The sequence below is a fragment of the Dicentrarchus labrax genome, unplaced genomic scaffold (genome assembly GCF_905237075.1).
Source record: "Dicentrarchus labrax unplaced genomic scaffold, dlabrax2021, whole genome shotgun sequence".
Lineage (NCBI taxonomy): Eukaryota > Metazoa > Chordata > Actinopteri > Moronidae > Dicentrarchus > Dicentrarchus labrax.
The window spans coordinates 14,952,605-14,967,672 of NW_026136705.1; the positions used below are offsets into that span (position 1 = coordinate 14,952,605).

The 15,068-nt window shown below is 39.0% G+C and overlaps 1 protein-coding gene across 2 annotated transcripts; it reads right to left on the bottom strand.

Annotated features, from left to right (window-relative positions):
• Positions 1-2,387: 2,387 nt before the first annotated feature.
• On the bottom strand, positions 2,388-7,004 carry si:ch211-215c18.3 (uncharacterized). Of its 2 annotated transcripts, none has more exons than XM_051401066.1 (4): positions 6,767-7,004; positions 6,210-6,331; positions 4,274-4,621; positions 2,388-4,178 (listed from the first exon to the last, which is right to left on the bottom strand). In XM_051401066.1, the coding sequence occupies exons 2-4, from the start codon at positions 6,277-6,279 to the stop codon at positions 4,072-4,074; spliced, it is 525 nt and encodes a 174-aa protein (XP_051257026.1). In that variant the 5' UTR covers positions 6,280-6,331; positions 6,767-7,004; the 3' UTR covers positions 2,388-4,071. The 2 variants fall into 2 exon arrangements, with proteins under 2 accessions (XP_051257026.1, XP_051257027.1); XM_051401067.1 differs by lacking the exon at positions 6,767-7,004 and adding an exon at positions 6,468-6,758.
• Between the last annotated feature and the right edge of the window lie 8,064 nt (positions 7,005-15,068).

Here is a 15,068-nt window from a genome sequence, read left to right on the forward strand (position 1 = left end):
GGAGAATATGCACATGCACACCCCAGAGTCAGATCACCTGCAATGCCTCGCTGTATCTCTCAGAGGGAGGCATGAAGATTAATTCATGATGAGATTAATCTGGCAGCAGCTGATCACACGAGTCTTGAACAGGAAACAGAGGAAATCAGGTTGGTTGTATGGATGCAAACAACTCTGGTTACCTGCGACTCAGGGCTGGATCAGGGCTCAGGCTGACAGGATCATTGGTGGATCAATTTTAAACACTGGTCCAGTAAAATGCTCCTGAGGAAGCTGCAGGGTATTTAGTTTGGCCTTCAGGCACAAACAGAAGTGCTTTTGAGAGGGAGGAGATGAATGGATGGAAGAAGACTTTATTGTTTCATAAGACACAGATTTATATATAATATGGACCCAATATAGATATACTGGGTTAGTGAAATGTCTTATAATACTGTTGGCTTACTTAAAGGCCCTACAAGAAACTTTAATTTTGTGTTCTGGCAGCCCCTGAATACAAAAGTGGTACTGTTTCTACCCTTGTTGTGTTAATTTCAAGGGGAATCCGACCAAATCTGACAGTAAAAATAATCAAATAGAAATAGCCAATCTTCTCACTGATGGTCTTGTTTGTTTATGTTGGTCATATAGAGGCATCAGTATTAAATTATGACTGTTTCATAAACATAAACTCTTTTAACCAAACTAAAATATAAAACAACCCACTGCTACCAGGTAAAGTTAATCCAGTATTTCTTCGATGCTATACTAACCCACGCTGAATCAATTTTGACTCTGTGATTTGAAGTTGTCAAGAGTGGTCAAGCATATATATATATATATATATATATATATATATATATATATATATGATATGATATGCAGACCTTTAGTCTCTAGTATGGCTCAAACTCCAAAAACACTGGATCCTATGCTCTACAATCTTTTCATTACACCACACCCCATTTTTGTTTAAAATATGATCTGAAAATGGAAAATCACTGTTTTGGTGCAGTTTCTGGGTTGAACGATATGTTTCCTCAAAAAGGTGTGCAACAGGCTTTGAGGATAACCATGATGACATGATACATTTTCTCAGACTGTATAAAGCTCCCTCCACTGAAACCACACAAGAATGTGCATAATAGTAATCTGCAGTATAGTAGTTCACATTAATATGTTCCATTCATCTACAAATAACAAGAAGAACACACGTTTTTGGTGCTCACTGTGGTGAAACAGAGTTGAAGGTTATTTATGAGGACAGGAAGCCAAGCACAGTATTTTTATTTGTTCCTTTGAACTAAGAGCTCATCTAATTTCCATGCAGAAAAGATTTCCACTAGTTTAATATCACAGGAAGTGGCAGTGAGCTGCAGTCAATGCACGCTTTACAGTAAGTGACACTGTTTCGTTTATGCAGCACAATTTGAGGCAGCTGCCTTAAGAACTAAATGTTAAACCTCCTCCCTCTGAAGGAGCCCAGTTCAACTTCAACTTTTTTTTCCTGCACTCTTGTGTGAACTATCACAATTAGAAAATTACGCTGTAGAAAAAACACCCATAAAGTTATCTGATAAAATAGGCGCAGCTTTTACAATGTGTCAGTTAATACACATGAAAGGAAAATAGTGTGAGTGCTGCACCACTGAGATACATTTAGTTGGTAGCTGCTTACTCAAGAGTCAGTCTAGCTAGTATTTCCCTTTTCATGCATCTGTTTTTCTTTCAGAGCATTTTTGGGGCTTTTTATTGCCTTTATGATAGAGACAGCTGAAGATACACAGGAAAGGGGGACAGAGAGGGGAGATGACATGCAGCAAAGAGCTGCAAGTCGGATTTGAACCCTGGACCGCTGCAGTAAGGGCTCAGCCTCCTCGGTACTTGGGTCGCCAGCTCTACCCACTGAGCTAACCAGGCACCCATATCTGTTTTTTCTGTCAAAAAGACCTGTACAACCTGATGCATATTGGGGCATACTGTTTTAGGTGCCTTCAGTGGTTGTGCAAAACAAGAGTTCCCTCTGCAGGACAAAAACTGGAAGCACCACCAATAACAGCAACTAAATGCTTTGAAGACATCTAGTGTTTAAGGAAGGTGTGCTTGATACAAAAGCCCCAGGTTTGATAGTTAAAGTTGAATTCATTCCATTTTTCTTGCTGATTGTTTTTATGGTCCTTTTTGATCCAAACATGCATTGAGAGAGTTAGGGCTACACACAGGACAGGTTGCCACATTAGGGACAGCATTAGGTGTGATTCTTTTCCTTTTCCAACATTGTTTTATGTTGCTGCACATATGTGAATATACTTATACAATATGTACTATATATATATTTTTATAATAACAAAGAATTGTATAATGTGCAGGAGTGTCTTTGGAGTTGTGCAAAGAAAAGACAGGAAACCTTTATTGTGCATAACCTTTATTTGTTACTATAGTTTTGATATAGCTTTTACTACACCTTTGGTGGTAGGATCAAAGAAACAAGCTGATTTGTCTATTTGAAAAATATAAGACATCTTTATTACAAGTACTACTTTGCAAATAATACTGAGCAGCGTGGCATCTTCAAAATGAAGGCAACATAAAGCAGTAATGCACTGTGGACACAATTAGAAATGTAGTTAGAAATGTGGCATCAAAGTAAAAAATAGCAGTCTGACATAAGTATACAGCATACAGTGTTTAGACAGTGTGGAAGGTGTGTAAACTGAGACATAAAATACTAAAATGGAAGCACATAAAAGCTACAATATTCTTTCATACAGTTCATACACATATTGTCTGTGTGTGTGCATTAACACATGCGTACTTGTACAGGAGGAGAGCAATGTCTAATTTAAACACAATGATTATTACCATGAATATTTACTGTGCAAAACAACTTCCACCAACTCTTGCTATCACCATATACTCAATGTCTGTCCATGAGTTATTACTTAGCCTGCTTAAGAAATAGGTTATTCACTCAGCTGCAGTATCACTCTCAATGTGAGACCTCCACCTCGACCACATCATTATACGGTCTCTGCAGACTAGCAGTTAAAACAGTTACACATCTACATGTATTTTTAGGCTGTAGGACTGATTAGCGTCAAAGCACCCAGTGAAACTGACATTAAAATCTTTTGTCCAAAGGTCATCAAGTAAAGAACTATCTTCCCAATCACGTTAAGTATTTGTTTTATTGCTGCCCATGGGGGAATAAACTGATACTGCACCATGTGTGACTAGAAAAGAGACAGTTCGAGCTACTTTGCTATAAGCAGGTGAATCTCACATGGGCGTCCATTGCACTGACGTCTTTGTTTTATTTAAAGGTACTGAAGATATTAGCATTAGCTAGTAGGAAAGGCAGTGTTTGAGCAGTTACTCATTACGATTACTCAACAGCCATATCAGCCCCCTGAATACCTGTCTATGATGCATACTATATACTGCGCTGTAGAGCTGAGCAAACTAGTAAGACTGTAATGTAATCAAAATCAGGGGTTGAACTGACAGATAAAAAACTGTAACGTTTTAATGAATGCGTAGCATAATAAATCCAATCAACGGGCACTCCATTAATTTAGTGTCGAGGGAAGCTCTCCACTTTTAATGTCAGGGAACATAATTACACCCATTTGTGTCCAGTACCGCAATAAGATGCAATAAAAATCTATAGGAAGCATCTCTTTTTCTTAAAAAAAAAAATACAAAACCACAAAATTAATATTTACTGTTGACTGTTTATCTAATGTAGGTATAGGTCCCAATGAATCTTATTTACAAGGGAGACCTGATCGAGACAACAGATTAAAAAAACGATTGCAATCTGCTCTTTTTTAATAGCTACTATAATAGAAAATTAACATTTAATTTTATTCTATAACATCATTATTTTACATCTTTAAAGAATAATCCAATGCTCAACGAGAGGTTGATTTATGTCTTATTTATTTCGAGGGGTTGTCATGGCTTCTATTCTCTGCCTAAAAAATAAAAAATAAAATAAAATCATCAGAGTCAACCACCAACCATCAAACCAGAGTAAGTCACAAATCCTGGGTGAAGTCCATTGAGTTGTATCCCTGTAAAAGTGAAAGTTCATGGACTCAGAAGACCCACAGCCATAGGAAGTGACATCACCAGTGACAAAAGCCATGGCGCTGATTGGCACATTACGCTGATTGCAGAGCAGATTGGAAGAATCCCTGCAGGGGAGCAGAATGTGAGTTTAGACATTACTTCAGGTGGTGTTCGGAGGAGACAAAGACCCAAATGAAGAGCTGAAGTGAACTCTACTCACTGTGATGGACGGCCATGCTGTTCTCCTTCCAGCTGCTGCCCTGGTAAACCCTGCAGGTGTAGGTGAAAGGCTTCTCATCAGCCAGCGGGGCCCAGGTGAGGCGGCACAAGGTGGGATTGACCAGGCTGACATTGCTCCTCCTGCGGTCCTCTGTGGACACATAGACGACGGCGTTGGGATAGGTGCTGCCCACCAGCCGGCTGTCCTGCCGGTACTCACAGTAGGGCCCGGGGACCTGGTAGGTGGCTGGAAACTCGCAGTCCACTCTGACGTATCGCTCCAGGTAAGTTAGACACGGAAACATCTGAGGCCCGCGTGGAGTGAACAGAAACGTAGTCACTGAGTTCACTGAAAGAGATGCAAACAGGTTGTGAGCAACACGTTTTCTCTTTTTCAGTGTGAAATGAATGCAGCTACACATAAAATCCTTATATTGGATAAGGTTCATTTTTCAGCAGCACAATGATTCCAAAGTATAAAGCCATATATTAAGCTACACAGTCTAAATCTATATTTAGTAGACACCTCTGGCAGCAATGAATCTACTGTGTGGAGGAGGGCTGTATCAGTTTTGACAATCTGACAAAGTAGATTTGTAAAAAAAACTGTCAATTTGCATATGGATCATCAGTGAACGGACACAAAATCATAAATTTTGTTCATTTCTGAGTGAAGACGTGGCCACTCCAGAACATAAACACTGCAGTTCAATACTGGATGAATAAAAGAGACATTATAAAATAAATGATTATTATTATTAAAACTCAACTCATTAATGTCATAGTAGTTTTATTGGATATTAATTTTATTTTAGTATAGGCTATAAAAACCCTTATTCAAAGATCATTTTATTTCATAATGTCGATTCTCATGACAGTGATGTTGTCACCACCCTCTCACCTTTCAACCAAAGTAAGTTTCAATCAACCAAATAGAGCCTTTAAATAAACAGACACAGTAAATAAACCTCTTTAGGTAGGTCTTAGCTTAACAAGGCCACACATGCTATCTATCACCTATCTAGCAAGCTAACTAGCTGGACTGGAGAGCTGCTGTTAGCGCCGGTTGGCTTAAGCAGTTCAGAGTTGTGTTTATTTCTCAGAGGAACATCTTTAAAATTCAAAATGTGGCATAGGTCACAAGCTAATGTTAGCTTCCACCGTCGTTATCACAACGTTATATGTGTTACACAATTTATTAAAGGTCCAGTGTGAAGGATTTAGTGGCATCTAGTGGTGTAGCTGCAGATTGCAACTCCCTCGTGCCACCTAAAAAAAACATAAATGGCCCTAGCTAGAGCCAGTGTTTGGTTTGTCCCTTCTAGACTACTGTAGAAACATGGTAGTTCCAATTTTAGGTGATTATACACTTATCTAAATATAGACATTAATTGCTGCCAACAGAGCCTCGTAAATGTTACACATTGGACCTTTAATGTGATTATTTAATAATGTATTTAATAGTGTATTCATATTGAACATTTTGGGATTCCACAGTACTCTTTTGTCTTATCTATGTAATTAATTTAGGTCGTTGCAAATAGGTTTTTAAAAAAGGAGCATGAGCAAAGTCCAAGGCGTAAGGGCAGAGCTTTAGGGATAATATAACAGCAACTACAGTAATTACTCATTTCACCCCTATCTCCCATTTAGCTCTAAAAGTATAACTTGGGTTGAAAGTAACTACATCCTTTTGTAAACATCTACATTTCGATTATATAATCATCATGAATCATTACTGATCTCTGTGGTAAAATTAGGTAATGTCACCTTTGCTGCAGTATCACTGAATCTGAATCAGTCTGTCTGTCAATCTGATCTTTTTGATATGATCAGTCACAGTAAACCTTTATAAATCCAACATCAAATGAACTTCTGTCATGTAATGCCATGGTGCCAGTGTGAACATGAACAAATACACAAGAAATCCCACATACTGTGAGTCTGATGAGTCATCATTATCCTGCCAAAGAGGAGACAGGCCGTGGCGAACAGGTGCAGCTCCATGGCGACTGGTATCTGTCCGATCAGCTCAATAACCTTCACACCACGTTATGACCTGGCAGAGTTCAACATGGGACAAACATGAGAAAGTTGAACATGCAGCCGCACAATACTCTCAGTGACTGATGCAGAAAAACACAAGATGCTTAAAATCCATATACACACAGTAACCATGCAACCTATAACTGCACCAGATATCAGCCTACTGTATCCACCAGCGCATTGGCCTATCACCAGGCCTGGATGTGGTGTTCTGCCTGCAGCCCAAATGCAGATAGGACTACGCCCATGCAGTGTCCTAGCGCTGCAGCAAACTGCCGATCTGCCCTCCCTGTATATGCGCACACTGTGTCCTTACTGCGGCTGGAAGAACCGGACAGTCATGCAGGCGTGCTTCTGACACATGCAAAACCGATCTGAAAACGTTAGTTACAGACAGGACGACGCTTTATTATTCCCCCTCCACTGCAAATGACGGGACCGCTCTTACCTGATGTTTGGTCCCTGTCCCGAGGTTGAGGCTGCGCCGGTGTGCCGGTATGCGGAGCAGCATTAGCAGCTTCAGCAGCATCAGCAGCTTCAGCAGAGCATGAGGATACAGTTATTGCTCTGTACGTCCTCACTCACACACGCACACACACACACACACACACACACACACACACACACACACACACACACACACACACACACACACACACACGGGCTGTTATCCCATACATTATGCTGTCCCCAGAGCAAGGACCCAGGAGTAACCCAATTTTGGGGATGAAATTAATTTCACTTTGCTTCCATTGATCAGGTAATAAAGTTACTGCCCGGACCAGAGATGTTATGCTCTTAACCCCGCTGACTAATGAGGAGGTGGTAAAGTCTTTATATTGGAGTTTCTACATTACAAAAGTTGGGGAACTGGCAAGGAACCAATCACTTTGCTTTTCATATCACTACACACCCAGATGCTCTCTTTTTTGGGGAGGGGGGGGACTACTGTATCATACCTTGGTGCAGAAGAAGAGTTCCCTCTGCAGGACAAAAAATGGAAATACAGGAATCAATGTTTTAGTGACATCTAGTGTAAAAAGTTAGGTGTGGGTGAAGTATGATGCACACATGCTCAGACATTCAAACCTCCTTTGACTTCCAAAGCCCCAGGTTTGAGAGTAAAGTGTAATTATACATTTGTTCCTTACCACTCATTCACAGGCCTGTGGAGGTTTTAACATACAGGCCTTCCTCTGCAGTGGTTTCTCCTCTGCAACTTTGGCAGCGTTCGAGACAGAGCAGTAAGAGTGACAAATTATCTTTCTCTTATAACATTCCCTTTGTTGTTTAGAGATTGCACATGTCACAAATGCAATGTAGTTCGTACTTGCTGCAGCATCGGGAGAGGGGAGGGGGGTTCAATTGTAAACTAATTCTACAGACCAACACTGACACAGAAACTTCTGAGCATTACCTTAATTTCTTGCTATGTCATTTAGTATACTACATTCACTCTCAATCTGCATAGAGACACAAAGTAATCAGACAAAGTGCAAACTACACCATACAGTACGTTGCTGTAGCCAACTAGAGTAATAATAGCAGACCTGGATGTGCTGCTTTGCCTGCAGTCCAATGCAGGCTGCAGATGAGACTATACCAATGCAGTGTCTTTACACTGTGTTTTGGGTCAGTGGGACATTAAGCACAAAGATGCAACATTGTTTGGTATTGTTACGCAGTGAAAATATTACACAAACATGCTAAATTGTAATACATATTTAATAAAGATACATATTTAATGTTGTAATGATTGATGAAAATGCTATTATAGGAATAGGAAAAACATTATGTAATATATCATTTCAATAGTTCAAATTAACAACCTCCACCGTCCAATTATCATAATGATATTTCCTTTTAGTGAATTTTAACTTTTAGCACAAATTAATTAAATAAGGGCTATTAAGGTTTTCGTACTGGAAAGTATTGACATTTCTTTAATAATACGTTTATGGGGAAAGTCTTCTAGTGTGCATGATGTACAGACCTGGAAGTTGTAATTACAGAGTTTGGCCACAATAGAGAGGTCCCTTTCTTATTTTGGGAAAAAAAACATAGTACGTTAGTAAATGGAGAAAGACAAATCATTTTTTGATACAGTTTGAATTGTGCCATGAATTACACAGTTGTTTGGAACTTTTGTCAAGAAGTTTGAAGTGTTGAAATATGGGACACTAAAAATACGTTTAAATACAGAAAACACCTAAAGGTTGCATAAGTGAAGTCATGGCTATCTCTACAAGCTAACAGTACCTGGAGGTGCTGCAGTTTCGATACCTGGGTTTCGCACCGGGATGTAATCACAGCAACAGGTTTTCCTCGATCGATCGTTTCCATTCTGATAAAAGGATGAGCTGATGCAAACACAATTTTTTATTTTATTTTAAACTTTATTAAGTTTATTCAAGTAATAAACAGGCATCATAAATATGGATGCTAAGTTTACCTAACAATACATCCATCCAAGCAGAATATATTAACAGAAAATATCTCAAATAAAAGTTAACTTAAAGGGGGTTTAATTAAGATATTATGCAAGTAGTTTAGACCGTCTTAGGGCACTTCTCTTTTCCAGTTGTCTTAAGGATTTAAAGAAAATCTTCAGGTCATTACATAAAAATTCAACATCTTTGTTTTGCATAAAAATACCAAACTTCACATTATGATATTCAAAACCAGGTATTCTTTGTAATGAACCACGCATGCATTCTGTTAGCTTAACAACATTACAGGTGTAAAAAAGATGTTCCTTCCTGAGATTCAATATAATTTTGACTAAATGTACATAAATTACTATCTAAATTAAATCTTACTCTTAAGAATTCACTGCATGGATAAATATCGTTAATTGTTTTGGAATGAACCTCCTTTACTTTTACAGTGTCCACCCTTGAAAACATTTAAAGATAAAACCTTTCTTTTAACAGGAAGAGGAAAGCCTTCTTTTGTAAGTAGTGATCTTTAAAATTTTGTTATCACATTTACTATGTAAAATCTTTTAGTTATCAATCAACAGATTAGCAGATGTAGTAAATATGGAATAGTGTAACATTCCTTTTATCAGATTCATCGAAGCCACAGGAATAGTGTTGACTACTAAAGAATAATGTATATATGAGCAATTCAAATTAAATTTTGTTTTGAAATCAGTATGACTTAATATATTCCCGCATTCATCCATTAAATGTATTATGAAAATGTATAATGCTATATAACTCCTTTCTCCATCATTTAGAGATTTCCTCTTGTGTAAAATATACCTGTTATTCCAGATTGGCGTAAAATTATTGCTGCAAACACATCAGGAGAGTAAACTTTACAAGCAACGGCCATGTTGTTGTTGGCGATGTATACTGTGAGATAAGAGATGTAGTTCACTGAGTTTCAGTTTCACACAAAACTAAATGGTGCGACAACAAACCTACAACAAACTGAGTTTCTTGACTTGCAAAATTATCTTTTCAATCAATATGTCGTATATAATATCAAATACGAAGCAATATTCTGTTACTGCGTTGCATATTTCTCACCCAAAATCATTTCAGAAACATATTTTAGTGTACTGTTTAGCTGTTATATGAGATTGTGAGTGACCAGGCGAGCCACCATCGTTTCCTGCTAGGGACAAGTCAAAACTGCGCAGCCAGTGAGCGCAGCTAAACTCACAGTATGTCCAACCATCATGAGAATAACCATAATGCCAGATTAGAGGCTTCAAAACGGTACTACACAAACCAATTGGTGACGTCGCGGTAAATTCACACTTGGATGAGCTGCAGGAGGAGTAAAAAACCCTGAAACATGTACAACTAAGGACTTTGAGAGCTAGTGACTAAATCAATTTGTGGTTTTATATTAGTGTAATGGTGGTGTAGTATAGTAGTACTAGCACAAAAAATAGGGGATGGCTCTGCATTTGATCTGCAGTGTATCAACAGCCGCATCCAGCAGAGGAGCAGCAGGGCTCACAGCTACAGAATCTCTAATGAATACTTTTGGCAGGGATCACTACGCCTGCTTTCTCTGCTTTTGATGGGCAGAAGGGAGCAGACAGAATTGTGAAAAAATGCAGTGTTAATATATCAAATAAAATAGAGTGTAAAGTGACAGATATCCTCTGCTTTCATTGTTTGCTGTGGTCTGTGCCTTTCAGAGAGCTCTGCAACCATTCTGTCAGTGTCCTGGGAGACTGCTTCAGTATGGCAGTTGTTCAGCAACTGTCCAGGAAGGACCTTGAGAAAATGGATGAGGAGTGTGAAGAGGATACAGAGGATACAGAGGATGCAGTGAGAGGATACAGAGAATACAGTCAGTCTAGCACAGTGGATTTAACATGCAATTCTAGTTGCTCCTAATGATTTTGAGCCAATCTTGCATGATTTAACATAGCCATAGCCATTAGTATTTAGATAAAGATTTCGTCACATTATATATTCAGTTATACAGAGACTGCACAGCTGCTGACTACTGGCAGTGGTGGCAGCGTAGGTAGTAAATGAGAAGCTTGTCATGAGTATTCCTCGCCATGCCAGGCTTAGTAACCAACTAGACCATTTTTGTGACTAAGCACTAGCTAGTTAGATCCTAGCAAGCCAGCTAGACAATTATAAAGATGGGTGTGGTCCCCCAAAGATCCCCAGGTGGCAACGTTGGTTTGGTTCACACAAATCATTTCCCCCTTCAGGATGAATTATAATAACTTTGGCCATCTCTGATTAGCCTACAAGTACAACCTCACTGAGCCGCTAGCATGGCTGTAGACTCTAGTATGGTTAAACCATTACCAAGTACCAAGAGCCCATTGACAGTAGACTGCAGCGGCCATGGGCCCTCTCTCTCTCCCCCCTTTCCTGTCACTATCCATTAAAGGCAATAAAGGCCCAAAGCATGAGCATGAAATCAGAATCAGAAATACTTTAATACTTTAAATAATAGTGTGTTTGTACTACATATACTACTTTAAATGCAGACTGGTCAGTTAAATCTGTTGTTAAAATCAGTCTTCTCAACTTTTACTGCCACACATCCTCCAACCAGGTTTATATAATTGTTTTCCAAAAGCTCCCTTTTCCATTGCTGGTAAGGTATTCACTTTTCTTCACTCCGGACACCATTTCCTAAAGCTCGGTTTTTGGTTAAAAAAAAGTGTAAAAAGCTTAGTGTGGACCTAATCTGGATCAGTGGCGGTTTTGACATAGCCCTCTTAATAGTCTAATTTGGCACTTAGACTGCTTTAATGTGATATTAATATGTAGTTATTAATTAGCCTTTTAGCAGAATACTCAGGCACATATTTTATCACCTTGTGTGTAGCGGATCTTTAATACATAAGTTGAATTTAATTATCTGTGTATTTGATATGTATATATTCTAATTTATGTTGATAAAAGTCGCTGAGAAACTGCTGACACGTATTGTAGTTGCACACAGGACGTGGAAATGGAGAACAGCTGCTGAGGTGTCTCAGCTAATCAAACCCTCATCACAATATTTCCTCTCTCTTTCTTGTTCAGCAGCCTGAATTCAATTTTTCAATGTGTGGCCAGAGGTTTGTGTATTGACATATGATCCTCTGGTAAAACAGGAGAAAAATCAATAAAAATCCTTATACAATACTGAGAAATGTCCCCAAAGTCCACGGGAGCAGCATTTTCTCCCTGTCTCCTCCCTTTCTGTCCCTCTCCCTCCCTCTCTCCTCTGTTTCTTCTATAAGCCGACCTCTACTGTATCTACTCCTGGCATCACACTGCAGAGCACTGAGGAAAGCTCAAACTGCATCAGACAAGGTGAGAATGATTCATATACTCTTATTTGCTGGATTTGAGCCATGGTAAAATATTGAACAGTGTTTTGAATGTACATAATTCTTTTCTTTTAGTCTAAATATTTGGTTTAACACTGGAGTCAGCACTAAAGCAAATATTTGAATCAAGGCGAGAGTAGGTTTGCATCAGACAAACAAAATAGAGCTAAACTGCATGTGTATATTCTTAACACAATGATCACAAGTGGGCAAATAATCAGCCTGTGTTCTCGAGAGAGAGGTAAAGCACAGAAATGTGTCAATGTTGGCAATTTACCAGTGAAGTTGGCAGTTCATCTCTTTGCAGCATAAACAGTGAGGCTGTATTATACTCAGTTGTTCAGTATTATGGCACAGTGACTTTTCTACAGTAACCTGTGTGGGTTTGCGTAGAGCTACAGAAGTGTGGTAGCCATGTCTCTGAAATCTGACCCCGCTTTTTACTGCAGAGTCAGCTTTATTTGATTTGAATCACAATAATGTAAAGCGTGAAAGCAAAATAAATAGGCTAGCTGTTTGGTTCTGGTGTTGTAATTGGCTGTTATTAGTTTGCTTTGACTGTTATATTCTTTTTTTTTTCAGGAAAGTTGGAAGAATGTTCTTTCTTGCCACAATTTTACTTTTTGGTAAGATCATTTATGGTTCATGTAATGTTAACAGTATATTTGTTGTAATATTTGCATGTTTTTCTCTTCTGAGTGAGTTTCTAGCATTGTTCATTGCATAAGTTTGTAAATGGGTATTTCTAAAGGGTTCGGTACACATCTGATCACCTCTTTGTGTTATACGACACACAGGCTTTGCGTCAGCCCAGAAGGTGATTCAGTTGAACTACTGCTCAATAGATGAGCACAACCTCAGGATGGATTGCAAATATGCACTTCCCGCCGATGCACCAGAACCATTTTGCAAGTATACAAATGGTGAGAGGCTCTTTGACACCACCGACCCAGATGAGGAGCAGCATGCCCCCTTCAAGAAACGTGCCAAAGCCCGCATATTTCCAGGCAACATCTGTCGCCTGCTGTTTAAAAACCTGCCCAATGGCAAGTCCAACTTCACCTGCAACATCAAATATGCCGACTCAGTCACAGCGTCCAAAACCTCAGTGGTTGAGAAAAGTAAGCTGCTTTGTTCTCACGGTCATTGTTTACCACAGCTACGCACATCCTGTTATTTTACATGCAAAAAGAAAACATTTGAGTGACTGCCAAACAAAATGCTCATCCTTTTGAACCTGCATTGTTTTTTTTATTGCAGAGCTCCTCCTCCCCTGCTCAGCGTTGAGTGTCCTATTACAAAGCTGCAGTGGCCTACTGCTGACCTTGATGACACTTCCCATGCTGCTGGAAATTAACTGGCTGTGAACAGGGCGCTAAACTGCCGCTTACGTTAACACTGCACCCATAATCATCTGGTGACTGCTATTGGACTCTCCTGAAGTTGTGTGTATGCACAAAGTGCAATGAGTTGAACTGAATGTACCTACAGTATTATATTTGATATGTCACAGGCCTGCTTGCGCTGCATCTTGCACTCAATACTAAACACACACAGTACTACTGCATACACTTTATACTCTACAGTACTCTGACATATAAACAGTTGTTTGAAATGTGCAGTAGAAATCTGTTGGATCCATGTTGACGTCTGACAGACTTGCCTAACCTGGGGATGAGGAAAAAGCATGAATGCGATGAATGTGTCCTAAAACTGAAAGTCTATATTCTGTAATATCTAATGTCTACAATCAATAGTTTTAGTAATTTTATTTAATGTAATGGGAGCTAATGAGTTTTAGCCTCCAGTTTTAATAACAAGATAGGAAGAACTATCTATGAGGATGACAAATAGGAGGGATTTTAAAGAGGGATGAAAACTGCTTTTGTTAAACCATTTACAGATTTTACCAGCCAGAAGTGATACAGTGTTGCACTCCGCAACCTGACATTATTGCTGAGTTTCATCACTTAAGGTAAGCAATCTATTTTCCCTGACTGAAATCTATCCCCAGTGTCTCTTCTTGGCTGCCAAATGATGAGGACAGATAGAGGCGACCTTGTGCCACACAGGTCCACTAGAGGAAGATTGTGTTGTCGATAAGATCTGGGTAGGGCAACAAAGATAGCTTTGGAAGGATTTAATCTAATCATAAGCAGAGAAACAAAAACTTTAAAACTGTTTTTAACTGACCACCTATGGTTGCATGAGCAATAATGTCTCAATTCTACTCTATTCTATTCTGAAGGGACAATGTATAAAGTCCCTCCACTATGGTGACAAAGAAAACCAAAAGACAACTCAGTTCTTATTTTGCCTTTCACTTGTGCCTGAGACACATGATCCATGTTCAGCCGAGGCTTGTTGTCATAAATATACAGTAGTCTCTGAACGCTATACGTTTAGCCAGATCCACTTTATGGTTCTATTTATAGATTTACACTGAATATGCTTTATGGTGCAATGTTTTCTCTAATAATGTAAAGGATTTTTACTTATGTACATAGTTGAGTAGGTGGTGTGTAGCTAAAGCACAATCATTTAATTGCACTGAAAAACACTGCTGTAATAATGTACTGTATAATGACAATAAACTTAACTGAAACTTAACAGCATCAACAATGAAGAAAATGCTCCTTAAATTACTGCAAACCAAACAACTGAATGTGTTTATGCATGAACTCTAGCATGCATATGTTCATTAAGCTGAAGGTGTTGGTGATGTCCTGTAGAGGGCAGCCCTGGGTCAAACTGGACTATGCTTGAAAGTGTCAAAGAGAAAAAGGAAATGGTTGCAGGGGTTACAGTCACAAGGGAAATACCAGACTTTAAAAATATGCAAAGCAGAGTGTCTTGTTTGAGCAGGTACTTAAAGGATTAACAGCATGTTATTTCACCTTAGTGGTAAGTTCACAATCTTCATAAATGAGAACTGGATAGG

Coding starts and splice junctions, on each gene's coding strand:
- si:ch211-215c18.3 (XM_051401066.1), bottom strand. CDS start 6,279: ATGGAGCTGCACCTGTTCGCCACGGCCTGTCTCCTCTTTGGCAGGATA. Junction 4,622..6,209: donor GATGACTCATCAGACTCACA/GTATGTGGGATT, acceptor CATCTCTTTCAG/TGAACTCAGTGACTACGTTT. Junction 4,179..4,273: donor CAGCATGGCCGTCCATCACA/GTGAGTAGAGTT, acceptor GCTCCCCTGCAG/GGATTCTTCCAATCTGCTCT.